The 18,628-nt window shown below is 45.7% G+C and overlaps 1 protein-coding gene across 6 annotated transcripts in view; it reads left to right on the plus strand.

Annotated features, from left to right (window-relative positions):
- The first annotated feature begins 9,807 nt into the window (after positions 1–9,807).
- VPS13C (vacuolar protein sorting 13 homolog C) overlaps positions 9,808–18,628 on the plus strand; it is a 113,739-nt gene continuing 104,918 nt past the window's right edge. For 4 of the 6 annotated variants that reach the window (XM_083475448.1, XM_083475449.1, XM_083475450.1 and 1 more), the window contains exons 1-3: positions 10,006–10,222; positions 15,672–15,715; positions 17,981–18,023. In XM_083475448.1, coding sequence (XP_083331574.1) covers positions 10,123–10,222; positions 15,672–15,715; positions 17,981–18,023 — 187 coding nt within the window. In that variant the 5' untranslated portion in view covers positions 10,006–10,122. Of the gene's footprint in view, positions 10,223–15,671; positions 15,716–17,980; positions 18,024–18,628 lie in introns of all 6 variants that reach the window. The other 2 variants (XM_083475452.1, XM_083475451.1) reach the window with 2 other exon arrangements.

Raw genomic sequence — 18,628 nt, forward strand, 5'->3', positions numbered from 1 at the left:
GAAACAACAACTGCCTTGTTTCATCTGATAAATCGTCATTGTCAAACAATGTCTAGGTCTCTCTGGCCCCTGTTACAGCCCACACGCCTCTGTGAAAGGCACACACCAGCATCAGGTGCAGCTGTAGAATGACAACAATGTGCACCATGAAAGCAACTCACCTGCCGCTATGGATACTGTATCTCATATATCAATATCCTAGTGCCCTTATTCAAATCTATAGTATGACCGCATTTGAAATACTGTGTACAGTTCTGGTTGCCTCACTTCAAAAGAGATAATTCAAAATGGTCAGAAAAGGGCAGCCAATATGATTGACGTGGTGGAGTGTCTCCCACAAATAAAAGTTGCAACATCCGGGGCTTTTTAGTTTAGAGGAAAGACAAGAAAGAGGAGACATGCTAGAAATGTGTGAAATTATACACAGCCTGGAGAAAGTGAATAGAGAAATCTCTCTCTCTCGACTCAGGAGATATAAAATGAATTCCTTCTTCACATAGCACATGGTTAAAATAGAATTTCCTTCCACAGGTAGTAGTGATGGCCACCAACTCAGAGACTTCAAAAGAGCATTTGGACAATGTCACAGAGGATAAGGCTACTAACTCTGATGGCTCTGTTCTGCCTCCATGACTGAAGTCAGTAGTCCTCTGAATGCCAGTTGCTGGGAATGGGGAGAGAGATGTTGCCCTCAGGTCCTGCTGGTGGGATTCCCATAGGTATCTGGATGGCACAGGAGCTAAACTAGGAGGGGCCTTGGTCTGATCCACCAGGCTTTTCTTATGTTCTTACAGAGGTGGACAACCTTGTCCAGAAGACTGCCACAGGAAGGACAAGTCATTCTTGCCAGCAGCACACATTAATTGCTTGCAGATGGCTTTTGAGATTAGGCTGGGAGCGGCATAAATCTAGCCTGTGGGCTTCATACAGCTCTATGGTCACCTGTTTAGTCCAACTATTAAAACAGAAACCATGATGCATGTGTTATTAAAAAGTCAGTAAAGTCCCCCACAAGACTGGTGTGCAGTCTCACCTTGACCAATATAGATTGGAATGATCATTCTGTGATGAAACAAAAAACCTCTGAAAATAATAACTGGCTATGAGGTCTGTTCTATTTTTTTTTTGGGGGGGGGGAGGCTTGGCTCAGTGGTAGGACCCATGATTTGCTGCAGAAGGTTCCAGGTTCAGTCCTCAACATCTCCAGTCAGAAGAATCACAGGTAGCAGATGAAGACTGGCCAGTTAGAGGAGGCAACACATAACAACTACACCACGATGGCTCTCACCTGTAAGCTCACACAGATCTCATGTACAGCTCTTTTGCACAAATAGTGAAATGCATTTTGTGTTTAATGGTTCTGATGATCCATTCTGTCCTGGTGCATCAACAAGTCTGTGGAACCAGATACGCTTTTGCACATGAACTTTGGATAAGGTGCTGGAAAGGAAGATGAGACACACCTACTAATCACAAGAGGTGCCAAAGAGGTGCTGACCAAGGTCCTGAGGCTGGATGAGGTTGTCTGAAAGACTAACTGGGCAAGTGAGCACAACCTGAGCTCCACTGCGAGAGAAGGGGACGGCTCATACACACACACACATTCCATACTCAGTCCAGTTCAAGGGAATGAGTCAGAGGCGATGAGAGGGATCCTTTTCTGCCTGAGACCCTGAAGAGCCACTGCCAGTCAACAGAGACGATACTGGGCCATATGGGCAAGAAATCTGGCCTGTAGGAGGTTTGATTCCAAAGTTCCACATTCAGATTTCACACACACGGTGAAGGCATAGGCTAGAAAATGAATATAAAAGCAACTTCTTTAAAAGAGAAATAAGCACCAAGTGAAGTGAGGCAGATGGCTGCCAAAGGGAGAGCTTTTTGGGGGGGTGTTGTTGTGCTTTATGATGGGCGTAAAGCCGAATAAACATTTTGATTGATTTGGGGGTGCTACCTCAGCTATACAACAGCTTCCCTACACACATAAGAAACTACATAACTACAACATAACATAAGTAGTCACAAACAATAGCCAAAAAATTACAAAAACATACCCAAACTAAACAATTTCCACATAAATCACAACAAGATCTATAATAAAGATACTGGAAACCAACAGCAACCACCACCCATAATCCCCCCCCCAACACCCCAACCCTGTTCAGCAGCCTCGGCTTTTGTGCTGGAGTTAGTCAGGGCCCAGGCCAGGTGGAAAAGGTCCGCATGGCAGGGAACAGGGCCTCTGCAACTCACAGCCAAGATGGTCTTTGGCCTCCAACAGCCTCAGCTTTTGTAGTTGGATTCAGGTTTGGAGTGTCTCTGTGTTTGCTCTCTTCCAATGTTTTTTGCTGCTGATTTTCACTGCAATAGTCTGTGTTTTTCACATTGTTTTAGCAGGGAACATTTATTTATGGGTGACCATAAACAAATAAATAAGGTGGTTAAGCAAACTTTCTGTGAGCAGAATTGATGTGCGATTGAAAAAGCCCAGACCCCATCCTGGTTTGTAGACAGATCTGATGGTGGGCACATAAGGCAGTGAATTTGTGCCATTTAGCTTTTGAACATTTGGCCTTTCTTGTATTTGTTTCTTTGCAGACTCCATGGCTACAGGCATATAACTTTATCAGGGCCTGTCTAATCAACCAGCAAAGGTAAACAGAGCTTGCTTCTATGATGTCCCCAAATCAATAATGGCTAGAAATAAACATTTGGGTTGGGATCCTCTCTGCATCTTTGCAAACTACCAATGGTGATTCTGTGGGTGGTTTGAGCCAATAAATGATCTTTTCTCCTTTCTGAGTCCTGCTATAGCTTCCATTATATATCAACAATCATATTTTATTAAGTCTGTTTCTGGGCTCAGTTCAATACTAATGACAAAGCACAAAACATTAAAATGATCCCCCCAAGCCCTGGCGAACAAAGTCCTGCTCTAGGGAGCAGACAAAAGTGGAAGAATGAGAATCATGCATTTATCCCAAGACTCAGAGGCTTCATCAGAGGAAGCTGCTATATTCTTACTCAGGCCATTGGTCCCTCAAGTGCAGTATTGCCTATGCTGACTGATAGTGGCAGGAGGCACATGGAGACACCAGGAATTGAAGCTGGGACTTTTGCATGCAAAGGAGGTGCTTTACCTGCTTGCCAAGCATGGGGGTTAGTGTTACTAGGATTTCCTTCCACTGAGGCCTTTGCACACACTCAGCGCCAGGCTCTTTGTCCAGCAGCTGGTGTCCCTGATAAAATCTGAACTGTCAGAGAAAGGCTTAATATAACCTCTTAGAATTATAGAATTGTAGATTTGGAAGGGACCCTGAGGCTCACCTAGTCCAGCGCCCTGTGATGCAGGAACTTCAACTCTTGATGTATCTGTGCTTATCCCTAATCAGCATATGTTGGTGCTGAGAAAATAGAGCTGCTCTGCTCGTGGTCTTTGTAGCCTGCAGCGCTCCTAAGGGAGTTGGAGCTAGAAATATTTCCCAGCTAATCCAGCCTGCTTTGTCAAATATTGATATAATGCGCCCTCTCCCCTTAGCAACCTCTGCTGTCTAAACAGAAAACCATGATCAGCATAGGTAGGATATGAAAAATGATGACGTGGGCCTAACGGGAAATACGTGATTTTTAAGAAAACAAGCTCAGCCATACAGCTGGTCTTCCCCCCCATCTCCATCCAAAAAAGCTAATAACTTCCAGACTGAACTCTGTGTTCTAAGTCTCTTGTTTACCTCTTCTACAGCTCTCACAGAAAGGCAGGAACACTTGTGCTAGGTGAATAGTCTTATGATGCAACTAATCTATCTCAGAGAACGGAAAGGGTATTTATCACTTTTTGGGGTTGTCAATAGCTCCTCTTGGGTGTGAAGAGAAACCTTAGCCCAACCTAGGTGTATTCTTAAGACCAATTTTTGCTTAATAATAATAATAATAATAGAACATGAGTATATGGAATCAAAGACGGTGTATTCATAACATAAGTAAACAGTGATTGAATACAATAGGTTAGAATTTAATTTTGTGACTTGATAACGAGTTACTTAATCTGGGATTTCGGTGTTAATGCAATTCTCTTTTTGGTTCAGTTTTACTGAATTAATACTATAAATACTTGGTTATATTTGATTTATATTTGAAAATATTTGAATCAACAATCGTCATCATCATCAGTTGGTGAAGCTGAATTGCAGGAATGCAAGCCTTCCATAGGGAAACCCATTGCTCATGTTGACCACTATTCAAACCCCTAATTTATTTTACAGAAGGTGGAAGCAGCAGCAAGGGGGTCATCTATCTTGGACCTTGTCTTCAGGGAGGAACTGATTGATGAACTGGAATTACTGGGAAACTTGGGAGGAAGTAATCATGTCCTCTTGGATTTCATTATACGAAGGCAAAGGGAAGATGAGTGTAGTTGGACATGCACTCTGGACTTTAAGAAGACTGGTTTCAAATAGTTAATGAACTACTGGGTTCAGAAATAGTCAAAGAGAAGGGAGTCCAAGATGGATGGGAGTTTCTTAAAAGGGAAATATTGAAGGCCCAAATGCCGACAATTCCAACAAGAAAGAAAAGTGGGCTGCATCTAAGGAAACAGGTGTGGCTGCATAAAGAAGGAGCTTACAGAGAAGCTGAGAGCAAGAAGGGCATGTACAAGAAATGGAGGAAAGGAGAAATCACAAAGGAAAAGTATACATGAGTAGCCAACAGTTGCAGGGAAACGGTCAGGCTGGCTAAAGCTCAGGATGAGCTCAGGCTTGCAAGAGAGGTTAAACATATTTTTAAAAGTTTCTTCAGCTGTGTTCAAAGCAAGAGAAAGAATAAGCAAGTAGTAGGTCCTCTGTGTGCAGAAGATGGGGAAATGCTATTGGGTGACAGAGAAAAGGTGGAACTGCTCAACACATGCTTTGCCTCTGTCTTTACCTAAAAGAAAAGCTGTGCCTAACCTGGTGATAACAGAATAAGCAATGCAAGGAAAGAGCTGCAGCTCAAGATAAGAAGTGGTACCTAGCTACTTTAAACGAATTCAAATCTGCTGGGCCTGATGAGCTGCAGCCAAGGATGTAATCTCAGAGCCTCAGTCTAATATTTGAGAATTATTGGAGAACAGGTGAGGTCCATGCAGACTGGAGGCGGGCAAATGTTGTCCCCATCTTCAAAAGGGGGGGGGGGAGAAGACCCAGGTAACTATCAACTGGTCAGCTTGACATCAATACCAGGAAAGGTCCTAGAACAGATAATTCAACTGTTGGTCTGTGATTACTAAGACCTAGCAGGAGTTTCTCAAAAACAAGTCATGCTAGACAAATGTCATTCGTTTCCTGCTTGGCAGGGGGTTGGACTCAATGGCCCTTGTGGTCTCTTCCAACTCTATGATTCTATGATTCTTTTTATAGAATTACCAAACTTTTTCATAGAGTTTGATAGAGTTATGTGAGCTTGGTGGATCAAGGGAATGCTAGACATAGTGCATATTTATTTCTGTAAGGCCTTTGACAAAGTCTCTCATGATATTCTTGAGAGGAAGCTGGCCAATTGTGGGTTGGATGTTGGTGGATTTGTAGCTGGTTGACTGACCGAACCCAAAAAGTACTCAATGGTTCCCCATCATCCTGGAAATAAGTGACAAGTGGGGTCCCACAGGGTTCTGTCCTGGGCCAATTGTCGTTCAACATCATTATAAATGCCTTGGATAAAGGAATTGAGGGGATGCTCATCAAAACTGCAGATGACGCCATAGGCGCCGACTCCATGGGGCCTGAGGGGGCCCGAGCCCCCTCAAAAATTCGTTTGGGGGGGCTCTGCCCCCCCCGATAATCTCGGGCGCCCCTCCAGCAGAGCCCCACCGCCGCCCCTCCCCCAGCCCAAAATGCACAGGGTCGGGCTGCATGCCTCCTGCCCTCCCTCCCGAGCAAAAGCTCCACCCAATTTCCTTCGGAGCTGATTAATAGGCGCAGCACGCTCTCCCCTATTCGCTCACGAGGAGGTGGCGCCACTTTATCTGCATATTCATGAGCTTATTTATTATTCATGAGCTTTCCCGGGGCCCCCCAATATTTTTTATAAGTCCGCGCCCCTGGATGACACCAAACTGGGAGGGGGAGCGAGTGCTGCAGAAGAAAGAATTGGGATTCAATACAACCTGAACATATTGGAGAACAGGGCCAAAGATAACAAAATGAATTTCAAGAGAGAGAAGTGTAAGGTTCTGCACTAAGGCAGGAAAAATCAGCTGCACAAATATAAAATGGGGGACACCTCAATTATCATCTGTCATGTATGCTTTAGTTGAGATTCCTGCATTGCAAGACTAGAAAACCCTTCGTGTCCCTTCTAACTCTACAGTTCTATGATTCTATGATTTACCTGTTATAAAGATAGCTGCATTTGCCTTGGGTAAAACCCCCTACACAGAAAGGCTTTTAAGGATTGGCTAGAGGCACTTAGAGGCCACTTTCCTATGATTATCAGCTTCAAATGGATCATCATGGTATTTATTCTCTTCTTGTAAACAAGCACATTCAGCTTTGGTTTGCTTTTAGGTTCTCATTCTGCAGTTTTGTAGGGGGAAACCTGGGAGATTTTCACCACAAACAAGCTTCTCTTGAGAGTTGTTTACCATACAGGGCAGCCCCTTCAAAACATGCATGTTTAAACAGATGGTTCCCATTGACTATTAAAGCAATTCCTGCAAGAGAGTCAAATCTAAAGGAGAACAGATGGAGCAAAATTCTGTTGACATCCAGGGTTGATCTTTTGCATCTTCATCACCTGGATGTTCATATTCAGACCTGTGATTCTGACCATATTGAAATGCCACCTAAGATAAATTGTGGTGTAACTTAGGTTAGATAAACTAGCGGACATTTAATGAGCTTGTTTTCAACCATTCACTGCAGGCTACCAAGGGATGGGATATTATTATGTCCATGGCAGCCACAAGTCATAGAAGTACCATCATCTTCCCCAGACTTTTAATTGTAAATATCCTTTTAACTGGTGATGCTGGAAACTGAACTTAGGAATGTCGCTGCTGCCTAAATTCTTTCAACAGGAATCATTGGGGGACTGAGCCTGGGGCTTCTGCAGGTACACCCTACAGCTGATCTTAGTAGCTCTAAGGAACAATGGAAGCTTCTGTAGACCAGGCATGCTATTCATCTAGCCAAATACTGCCCACTTTGACTGGCAGGGTCTCTTTGCCATCTCATGCAGAGGTTTTTCCACATCATTTGCTACCCATTCCCTTTTAGCACAGCAGGGAAAGGCTTCAGGAACAAGGGAATGGAAGAGGTATGCTCTCCACTTTTACCCCCCCCCCCCGGAACTCCCCTCACAAGAACATGGGAATGCTACTGTAGAGGCTTACTGGAGCCTCCAAACAGGAGCACACCTCTTAGGGATGGGGCTACACTGCAATTTTTTACTGAAGCTTTTACTTGTATATATTATGCTTGGCTGCTTAGCACCATGTACAGGATAATGCACCTTCCATTCATTTCAAATAGATCATGCAATTTTATTCATAATTGTTTGTGACTTGCAATGAAAATAGCTCCAAATAGTCTTAGGGGAAGGTGCATTTTAATTACCTGAATTATATCACATTTCAGCCTAGTTCTGCTGTTCAGTGAATCACTGCTTTTTTCTGGGAAGCTTTGATAAGCTTTCTGAGAACTAAAAACATTTTTGTTTATCCTAGACTAGCGGCAGCCAGGAATGCAGTGCAACTGATACCTCAGTTGGCAGAGCAGGAGGCACTTAATCTCAGGGTCATGGATCTGAGCCCCAGGTTGGGCAGAAGACTCCTGCACCGCAGAGGGTTGGACTAGATGACCCTCCTGGTCCCTCCCAACACCATAATTCTATGATTCATGTTAATCACAGATGAATCAGTTGATTGCATGTGCCCTGGATAAAATGACTTAACCCACCACAATTCAGCTGCCAGTCAGCAACCAAGAAAACTAAACACGCAGAATGCTTTAGACGATGTCAGCAGGAGAAATGTGGAAATGGCCATAACAGCCACGAGTTTGGTTGGCTTTAAAAGAGGATTGGGCAGATTCATGAAGAATAAAGCCGTGATTGCTGTGCTCTGCCTTCATGGTCAGAGGCAGAAAAAATAATAATTTATATGCCGCCCATTTGACTAGGTCGCCCCAGCCACTCTGGGTGGCTTCCATCCAATTAAAACATCAAACACAGTAAAATGTTTCTGAATAGCAGTAGCTGTTAACCACAAGAGCGGGGAGAGCGCTTCTGCTTGAATCCTGCTAGCTGAATTTTTCTTTTAAGCAACTCTATGTACCCTTGATCCTAGCTCAAACATTTTCCGAGAGATGGATTTGACAAGTAGCATGGTAGATGAGGTGCAGAGAAAGAGTCCAATTATTTTAGTGGCTGTGCTAGAAAAGTGATTTCAGCCCACCGTGGACCTTCCATGAGCCTCATGGTTGAAACAGCAGCTCTTCCTCCTTTGGATGTAACTTGATTGCCTCCCGCAGGACAAAGTGTTATAGCTGAAGTTAATGTTCAGGAAGCGCCATCCTTTGCCAGGTGACCCACTTAGCAGGTATCGCTGCTGTGACTGCATATTGCTGCATTTGTAACTAGTCCAAAAAGAAGACTGTAGTCTGCATAATCCAGGCATGGGGGCTGTGAGCTGAGGGTAAAGGTTGCTCCACATTAACAGAAAGGATTGGTTTATCTCAAGCTTATCTGTATTTCTGAACACCCGTTCCATGGGCTGCAATGAATAGTACTGTGAGTTCCTCTTCCTGTGATACTAGGCAGATCATTATCAAATGTCCGTTGAATTGCAGGCTTCTAAACTCCAGGGAATATGTGGTGGTAGATGTGGCCTATGCAGGCTTGTGGTTCTGCATAGGATCAGGTTAAACATGTTTCAACCTTCTTCAACAGCAACCATCCTCCCTAGGCATGCCTGATGGCAACAGAAAAGGCCCTCTCCATTGTCCCAGCCTGCTAGACCACACCTGATAATTTGTGGACTATGTCTGCTTGCATGTGCCATCTGTATTTGGTTGCCAAATCCCATCCCTGCCCACCAGCCACCCTGCAGACTGCGGTGGAACAGCAGGGTGGGGCTGGCAAAATCCCTTTCAATCCAATCCTTACTGATGGGTTTGGAGAATCCTGAACAGCGTAAGTACCTGCCTTGGTACATCATAGGGACTCCTCTGCAGCTGCGGGGGACTGAGAAGAAAGACATGAAACCGTAAGAAAAATAATAGAATCAAAGAATCTTCAAGTTGGAAGGGACCCCAGGGTCATCTAGTCCAGCCCCCTGAAATGCAGGGATCTCAGCTAAAGCACCCAGGACCTTTTTGGGAGTGTGTGTGTGTCATATTTAATATAATGAGCTGGGGTGGGTGAGCATGCACAATTTATTATTATTATTTATTAAATTTATTGGTCACTTTCTACAAACGCACACCTACATACTGTTTTAAACCAGGATTTAAAATAAATCAATAAATAACATCTAACAGCCGATTGTTTTTTAATAATAAAAAATGGAATAAATCATTCCACCCTCCTCAAAAGGCCAGAGATAACCAGATGCCAAAGTCCTGACAAAAAATGAATGTTTTTGGCTTGGTGCCTAAAGACACGTAATGGTACCAGACAAGCCTCTCTGAGGGAAGAGAATTCCCAAGCCACATTTATTTATCCATTTCAGTTAAAAAGCAACAACTTTAAAATAAAAAGTGAGGAAGAGACGGAGGAGGAGGGCGAGGCGGCCTGAGAAAGGCAAGTGTCCTCCTCCTCCGTTTTATTATTGCCTCAGCCAAGAAGGCGAGGTTCTGGAGGTGAGCGAGGAGGCAGGAGGGCAAGAGCACGCGAGGAAAAGCAGGAGCAGAGGGAGAAGGAAAAAGAAGCGCCCGCCGAGGGGCGTGGCGGGTCACGCGCGCAGCGGCCTATCAGAGGCGGCGGCGGCCAGGGTCACGCGGCGGCGGCGCCTTCCCCCTCCCCTCCGCTGGGCGTGAGGCGAGAGCGAAGCTGGTGACTGAGAGAAGGCCGGAGGAGGGAGGGAGGAGGTCTTCGCTGCCCCCCCCGCGCCCCCCTTTGCCGCCGCCCCCCCTTGCCGCCGCCGCCATGGTGCTGGAGTCGGTGGTGGCCGACCTGCTGAACCGCTTCCTGGGCGGCTACGTGGAGAACCTGGACAAGTCGCAGCTCAAGCTGGGCATCTGGGGGGGTAAGGACGGGGGGGGGGGCGAGGGGAAGCGAGGCTCCTCCTTACCTGCGTGGAGGGGGGGGGAGGGGACGCACCTGTCTCTGCACCCACGGGGGGGGGCGGGCAGAGAGAGCGAGGAGGGGAATTCGAGGCGGGTCTCTCCCCCCTCCTGGCCTGCGCCACCCCCCTGGAGTCCCCCCCTTCTCCCCCTGGGCTTCCCACACCCTCGGATATGGGTGCTGCGCCCCTTCCTCCTCCTGTCAGCCCCATGGGCTCCTCTGACAGGTCCTTCCCCTTCCTCTTCAAGTGGGGCGGGGGGGGGGTCTTGTCATTATCAGAGCAGCCTCCTCTGGCACCCCCTTATTCCCTCCATCAGTGTAGCTTCTTCCACTTTGTCTCTCATGCCAATTTTATGTCCCTTCTCATCTTTAGAGGGGTGGCATCTGGTCTGTAGACTAGTTCCCTCTCCAGTTGGGCTTATGCATGCACCACCTCTCTGATTCAAGGGTTGCGCTCCCCAAACCAATTTTGTGCTCTTACTGCTGTTTCTGGCACAGCATTTGACAAATGGGGAGCCACCACTGAAAAGGCCCATTCTTGTGTTGCCACCCTCTCAGCCTCCTGAGGTAGGGGCACATATAGAAGGGCCTCAGGTGACAATTGGAAAGTCTAGGTTGGTCCTTGATATATCGGAGTCTTGAGCCACATAAGGCTTTATAGGTCAATACCAGCAAGTCTTCTGTTGCATGATTTTGAGAGTTCATGCTGAGACCAGGTAGCCCCTTAAGCCCAGGGATGGGGAACAGTGACTCCAGACGTTGTTTGACTCCAGCTTCTCTTGGCCTCAGCCAGCATTTCCAGTGCTTAGAGATGATGGGAGTTGTAGTCTTAACAACATAAGGAGGGCCAGAACTTCCCCATCTTTGCATTAAGTTGTGTTGTTGTATCTAGGAAATATACCAGATTGTGAAATATTCCTGTTTTGTTAAGTAGGCAGTCAAAGGTTATAATGCCTCAAGAACTGGAAACTGTTTGCAATGTTATGCCAAATATGATCACACCTATTTCGCAAAGAGCCACGTCTCCTTAAAGTATAACTTGGTTTCCTTCTTTAATGATCAAATTGGTGACATCTGAGGTTTTGATATGCTAAGTTGCACCCCACCATGTCAAGTCATAATAATAAATATAGCACATGATCTATTACGGTTTATTTATAATGCTTTCAGGCACCAGGAAGGCATTTTTTTGTTTGGCTTTATATATAGTAGAGCAGGCTAACTCAGAGTGTTGGATTAAAGGGTCATTGATTCAGTTTTGAGTTTAAAATTGTGCACTTTAAATTTATGATACTTTAAAAATATGTTACCAAAACCACCCATGTTTTTAAATAAAGTTATTTTTATTCACCAGCTCATAATTCCTTTACAAGGGAATTTTTTGTTTTCATTGTATGGGGAGAAAACTGAGGCTGATGTCTTTGCTAGGTTGCAGGTTGAATTTGGGGGCCTCCATCCATTTCTCCCAGTTAAAATTGGAGTAATGTTGCCACAATATTTCACTATTGTGGTTCCTCATCTTGAGAATATCTGTGTTGGACACATCCAAGCCAGTGTGAATCCCTTTTCATGATCCCTTTTCAGCCCAAGGGCAAGCAAGGGGCATTATTGAAGTACAAGGCAGAAGCACCTGAAGAAGACTGTGGAGTGGGACTGGGGGGGGGGTTGGTGGTCTGGGGAGAGTTCTATCTATAGGCTGGATTAGAGAGGACTGGAGGGCCACATTCACAGTCAGGCCTGAGGTTCCCCATCCATTACATAGGGACAGCGTACATGTTTAAGGTAGAGCTCATAGCAGCCAACTCTTAGGAGTCAAGGTCCCTTCGTCCCACCCAATAAAATATCTGAGGGGGCCAGCCCCCCCCCCATTAATAGGTATTGCCATTAAAATGCGGTGGGTGGGTACAGCATCATGTGATTAATTATGTGGGGCAGGCCTTACCTGGAACCCCTACTCCCTAGTAGAGATCCTGGTGTTCCAGAAAGCCTAAAATGAAACCAGTAACTTTATTGCTTTTATTTCTACTTCCTTAGCATCAAATTAAGCTGAAGGATTTTGAAGCTTCCTTGTAAAAATTATCCTTCCTTCTACAGTGGCTTTAGCTGGGATCATGTTGTTTACTTTGTTGGGCTGGCTTGAAGCAAGAGAACTGGGGTGGGGTGTGGTGTGGTGTGGAGAGAGAGAGAGATTGGAAGGGTAAGAAAGCATCAGATATTGCCTTGAAAATCACCCATCATGTGATGACTAAGAGGAACTATGTGTGTTCTTTTGGAAGAAGAAACAGTTCGTAGATTATGTGAGTTACGGCCTTGAGTGGGGTGTTTGTTGCACACCAAAGGTGTTTTTTTTGCTTTTTGTTTTCTTGGCTAGACTGTTATCAGGGCTGGCTCAAGGCTTTTTGTAGGGTTGCCGTGCTTAGTCAATTGATCAATTTAGATTAAAAAGTTTTTTTCCTTTTAGGAAGCAATTCTTAAACACTGAGTTGCTTTTATTACAAAATAGTGGTTTTTCAGAAGTGTTGGTTTATTTGAAAATAAATTTAATCCTAGGATAGCGGGTAGGATTCCTTCCAGCTTGTCAGACTGAATCATACTTTGTTTCCCCACCCCACCCCCTGTGATGCAATTTTGGCGTGTGTGGGGTGCACATGGAGAGAGGAGAAGGGGAAAGTCCTAGTTTATCAGCAGAAGTCTTTGCACAGGAGGCCAGTTTGGTGAATTCTGTGCAACACTCCTGCCCAATCATATTGGTGAAGTGTTATAGATTTGGTTGCAAAATGACAATGCAAAGCACATCTAGAATGAGCACAAGAAACATTTTTCTTCCTCCTGAGTGCCCAGGAAAGAGCCGCAAGGTGAGCAATTGCCTCTGTTGCAGCCCTTTGTAAAAATGGTTGAAAATGCAGTGCATTTTCATGGAGTAGGAATGTTTAAAAATGTGCCCTCTGTTTTGGCTTTGTATTACTTTAAACCAGTGGTTTTCAACCAGTGTGCCGTGGCAGCCTGGGGAGCCTTGAGTGCTGGTCCGGGGTGCCATGGGCAACACTGGCCTATTTCCCTCTTTCCTTACCTCCCTTCCTCTGATTCCCTCTCTTCTCTGCCTCCCAAAGGCTTGCACAGCTGTTTGTTGCATCAGCTGTGGCTACAAGCTCCCCAGGTGAACAATGCCTCTGGGGCTGGCCAGGGGTGCTTCCTGGGCCCCTTTGGGGCAGTGTGAGGAGGCACTTCTCTTTGGGGAAGGGGACGCAGCTCAGAGATTAGGGGCGGCAACTGTGGCTGTCCAGAGAACTCCCAAGGAGAGGGAAGAAGAGAGGAGACTGAGGGAACCCTCCACAAGAGAGGGGTGAGGGGCTGCCAGGTCTGCAGGCAAGGGGTGACATAACTGGGCTCCTGAGCCCCACAGGGGTAGCGCAGAATGAAAATAGTTGATCAAGGGAGCCGTGGAACCATAAAAGGTTGAAAACCTCTGCTTTAAACAATTACAAAAGAAAGCAAATGTCCATATTTAAATGATTTTTAATAATTGTTTGTAATGCTGTAACCTACACTGGGACCTTAGGGTGAAAGTTGGGTAATAAGTAAATTAATAAAAATAATTTTAGACATGCTGTTGGCATCCTTCTGTCTTGAGAGAAAATGGAGTGTGCCTCTGGGGGTGAAGTCAAACTGCTGTGTTAGCAGTACTGTGTGGGGCAGTGTGTGTGGTTGCCCAGAGGACAAGACCCTCCCTCTCAGCCTTGCTGATGTGGTCCAAAGGAAACCCAAGCAATATGTTTGACACTAGTTTGGCTGCAGAAGTTGCTGGAAGGAGGTGTACAAGGGGCTAGCAAACCATCTGGGCTCCATTCTGGATTTGTTGAGGTTTAACTCCTTAGCCTTTTCTTTAGGATCAGAGTTTTCCTTCTCCTAGATGGGCTACCTTCCTAGGTTGACTAGCTCCACCTGCCCTCTACAGTATGTGTAGCTATTGGATTATTCTTGGTAAATGAAAGTACACTACTTTAAAAGTAATCAAAACATGAACTGTAAGAATCTTGAACTCCATAGTGTGTTTCTTGAGATTGGCACTGTGATGAATATCACAGTAAACGAAAGTGAAAGACTTCAGTAGACTTTCTTTCTTGACCAGATTCAACAAGCTCTTTATAGTATGAAAACATGTTCTATCCATTATGTAGTTAATTTGTTTTCTACAAAACTGGGTGTATTTAAGAGATTCAAATTCAGCTGCTATTGAACTATAAGAATGACTAGTTAAATCTAGCATGGCTTTTCTTATGGATCAGGGAAATGTTTAGCATCTTCTTCCTTATGATATCTTCATAAATCTTTACCGTATTTTTCACCCTATAGGACGCACCGGCCCATAGGACGCACCTAGATTTTTTTGGGGGGGGGAATAAAGGGAAAAAAATTATCCCCCCCCCGGCGCGGGGCTGGGGAAGCTCGGGCTTTGGCAGCTTTGGCATCGCTCTGGGAGCTTGCGGGGCTGGAGGAGGGGAAAGTGGAGCTTTCCCCTCCCCCAGCCCCCAGAACGGGACCCAGAGCCATGTGGAAGCTGCGTGCAGCTTTGGCATCGCTCTGGGAGCTTGCGGGGCTGGAGGAGGGGAAAGCGGAGCGGGGTTGGCGACGGGGAGGAGCAGGCTTCTCCCCCGCGCCAGCCTTCTAGCCAAGTCGGGGGACAGCGGGAAAGGCACGCTGCGCCTCTCCCGCTGTCCCCCGAGTTTGCGGGGCTGGCGACGGGGAGGAGCAGGCTTCTCCCCCCGCCAGCCTTCTAGCCAAGTCGGGGGACAGCGGAAAAGGCATGCTGCGCCTCTCCCGCTGTCCCCCGAGTTTGCGGGGCTGGTGACGGGGCTCTCCTGAAGCCTGGAGAGCAAGAGGGGTCGGTGCGCACCGACCCCTCTCGTTCTCCAGGCTTCAGTGAAAGCCTGCATTCGCCCCATAGGACGCACACACATTTCCCCTTCATTTTTGGAGGGGAAAAAGTGCGTCCTATAGGGTGAAAAATACGGTACATGTTGTTGCTGTGCAGTACAATTGTACATACATTTTGAAACTGGAAAAGATTTCAAAACCATTAGAATAAGTTTCTCTTTTTGCAGTTCTAGAATAGAACAAGTGATACCTAAAACAAACTGTTCTAGCGTGCTGTGTTGCTGTGCACTACCCTCACTAAGAATATTCCATTCTTCCCCCCTATCCCTGATGGTTTAATTTTCTTCTTTTGTACTTTTGCAAATCCTGAGGTTGCCCCAAGCCTGTGGATAGCTGCCTCTTTTATGTGAATGGTTCCCTTTTGTTTCCATAAGCGTTGGTTACTGGAAGAATTGAAATCTCTATTAGTATGTGTTTGTATACATAGTTCATAGAAAATAAAGAGATCTTGATATCTGATTTCTTTTACTATATAGGTAATGTGGCACTTGACAACTTGAGGATAAAGGAGAACGCCCTGGTAAGCCACCTGTCATCTAGGAAATTGCTTGGGTTTGCTTTTTTAAACTGTGCAGGTCAAGCTTGAACAGTAGCTGTAGCTGATGCATTCTTTTTAGCGACTTAAGAGAATTAGATTTTTAAAAATTCCTTAATTTTGATTGAGACATTGGAATAATGCTGTATATTTCATGTTGAGAAAATATGAGTGATCAGACCAGTGCAGTCTCTCAAGAGAAGGGGTAATGTTGATTCCTATGCAAAAGATCACATATTGAAAAGCAAAGTCATTTTTTTATCTTCATTTTTATACACTTGCGTAATTTTGTCTTTTTTCCAACAGGTGAATAAGAGGTAGTGGTGAGGAACAATCAGGAATAGTCTGATTGAACTCTCCCTCCCTCCACAATGTTGTCCTGAGCCACTGTTCGAAACTCCCTTTGTTCTAGGTGCATTTTGCAGCAGGGAATTTCATTAATGCGAGCAGTTTCTGAGCTCTGGGTGCCATACTGAGCCTAAGATTTCAGATTAAAACTGCCACTGCGGAAAGAAAATGAGGACCTTTTTCTGCCTCCCCACTTCCAGCCACTGTCTGAAGACTGGAAAAGGGACTCTCATAAGCATATTAAGGGGTGGGCAGGGGCTTTGTTTTTTGCAGTCTTAAGATGAGGACTAGACCATGTGAAAAATGAGCATAAGATTTTAACTGCAGTTCATTCATTTTCAGCTTTGTATTCTTGTCATTAAAAAGGCATGCCTAGACACTCCATTGTGGTGCCCATAACCTAGCTTTAAGGTGCCATTTAGCTCCTAGCTTTCATATCTCAGTCTATGACACTGTCCGGAGCTGCTTCTCACTATCCCTACCTTGCCATCTCATGTCTTCTTTTAAGCTTTAAAGAAGATGCTGGGAATCCAGTCACAGACCCCTGTATCATATATAATTTGGGTCCTGCTCTGATTTGTTTATTAAAGTCAGTGGAACTATTGTTGCTTAAGTACGTCAGTAAACAAATTGTGAACCAGAGTACAGTGGTGCCCCGCAAGACGAATGCCTCGCAAGACGGAAAACTCGCTAGACGAAAGAGTTTTCCGTTTTGGAGGCACTTCGCAAAACGAATTTCCCTATGGGCTTGCTTCGCAAGACGACAGCCCATAGGGAAATCTCCGGGACAGCGGGGAAGCGCAGCGCGTCTTCCCCACTGTCCTCGGACCTCCTCCGAAGCCTGGCGGCGGGGCGGGAACACCTTCTCCCGCCGCCGCCAGGCTTCGGAAGGCTCCTCCGAAGCCGGGGGTGGGGCGGGAACACCTCCTCCCACCACCCGGCTTCGGAACGATGCTCCGAAGCCGGGCGGCGGGGCGGGAACGCCTCCCGCTGCCGCCCGGCTTTGGAAGGCTCCTCCGAAGCCGGGTGGCGGGGCGGGAACACCTTCTGAAGGCCGGCGGGGGGCAAAAGTCTTTGTTCCCCCCTGCCTGCCTTCCCGGGAGAGGCTTTTGAAGGCAGGCGGGGGGGAGCAAAGACTTTCGCCCCCCGCCCGCCTTCAGAAGAGGTCCTGGACCTCTTCTGAAGGCAGGCGGGGGGCAAAAGTCTTTGTCCCCCCTGCCTGCCTTCCCAGGGGCTTTTAAATCGCCCCGGACAGCGGAGAAGTCCTCCGCTGTCCCGGGGTTTTTTAAAATGCTGGGGGTGGGAAGAAAAGCCCTTGTCCCCCCCCCAGCCTTCAGAAGAGGTCGGGGGACAGACTGTCCCCGGACCTGGTCTGAAGGCGGTTTCCATAGGAACGCATTAATTGATTTTCAATGCATTCCTATGGGAAACCGTGCATCGCAAGATGAAAAACTCGCAAGACGAAGAGACTTGCGGAACGAATTAATTTCGTCTTGTGAGGCACCACTGTACTTAACTGAATGCTTACTTCAGTTTTACTTGGGAAGAAGAGGTAGCTTAGCTGGAGGTCTCTCTGCTCCATCCGCTAGAGTTTCACTGTTGTTCCTGTGCTTCCATGTTAGCATGTCATTAGGTGCATGTAGTATACCGTCTTTTCCCCCAGTGATGATTTGCAGCCTTGGCCCAAACTTTAGTAAACATACTAGTGGGGGAAGATAGCATTTGCCATGCGTTTTGGGTGCTTGATGAATCTTTTTGTTACTTTGCTCTAATTCTTAAACTCAACAACTTTAAACAGGTTTTAAAACTATAAAGCAAACCTAGTGGTAAGAGCCTTCTGATATGTAATGAGTATGTTATTTTCCTCTTCTCTACCACCTCTCCCCCCCCCCCATTTCTCAGAGTGAGCTGGATGTACCTTTTAGGGTAAAGGCTGGACAAATAGGTAAGTAGATGGTTCTCATTTGCATTTTGATTTGGAGATTGAAAAGCTGGAAGTTAGTTTGTGTATTAGTGTACAATAGCTAAGAACCTTCAGCTGCATTTTTCAAGGAGATTGGGCAAAGTACACAACAATTACTTGGCCAATTTATAAGGCTTAGAATAATGTTTTCTGCATTTTAAATTAGAATACCATTTGTGGGGAAACAGTTGTAATTCAGATATTTTCTACTTTGCAGGATGGGAGACACTTCAGTTTCATTCCCTCTGCTTCCTGGTTATGTTTTCCTTTTATTTTCCTCCCTGCTGCTGTCCTAAACAGATGCCCTGGATCTGAATGTTTGTTGGAGTTTTATGGGCTTTTATTCTAGCTGACACTGTCCTATGGACTGCTGTTATTAATACTCATTTAAGTTTTAAGAGTAACTTGCAGTTTGGTGATGCAAGGAAAACAAACAAGCTTCTGTCAGATGCTTTCTGTAAATCATATGATGGACCATAACTGCTCATGATTTTTTATCACTTAGCAAATAATTGAAGTAGAATATATGACTTCATACTTAAAATGCATGAATCCAGCAGCGGAAAATCTAGAACAGCCTTGTATTT

This window comes from Podarcis liolepis (assembly GCF_965112155.1).
Source record: "Podarcis liolepis genome assembly, chromosome: 14".
NCBI lineage: Eukaryota > Metazoa > Chordata > Lepidosauria > Squamata > Lacertidae > Podarcis > Podarcis liolepis.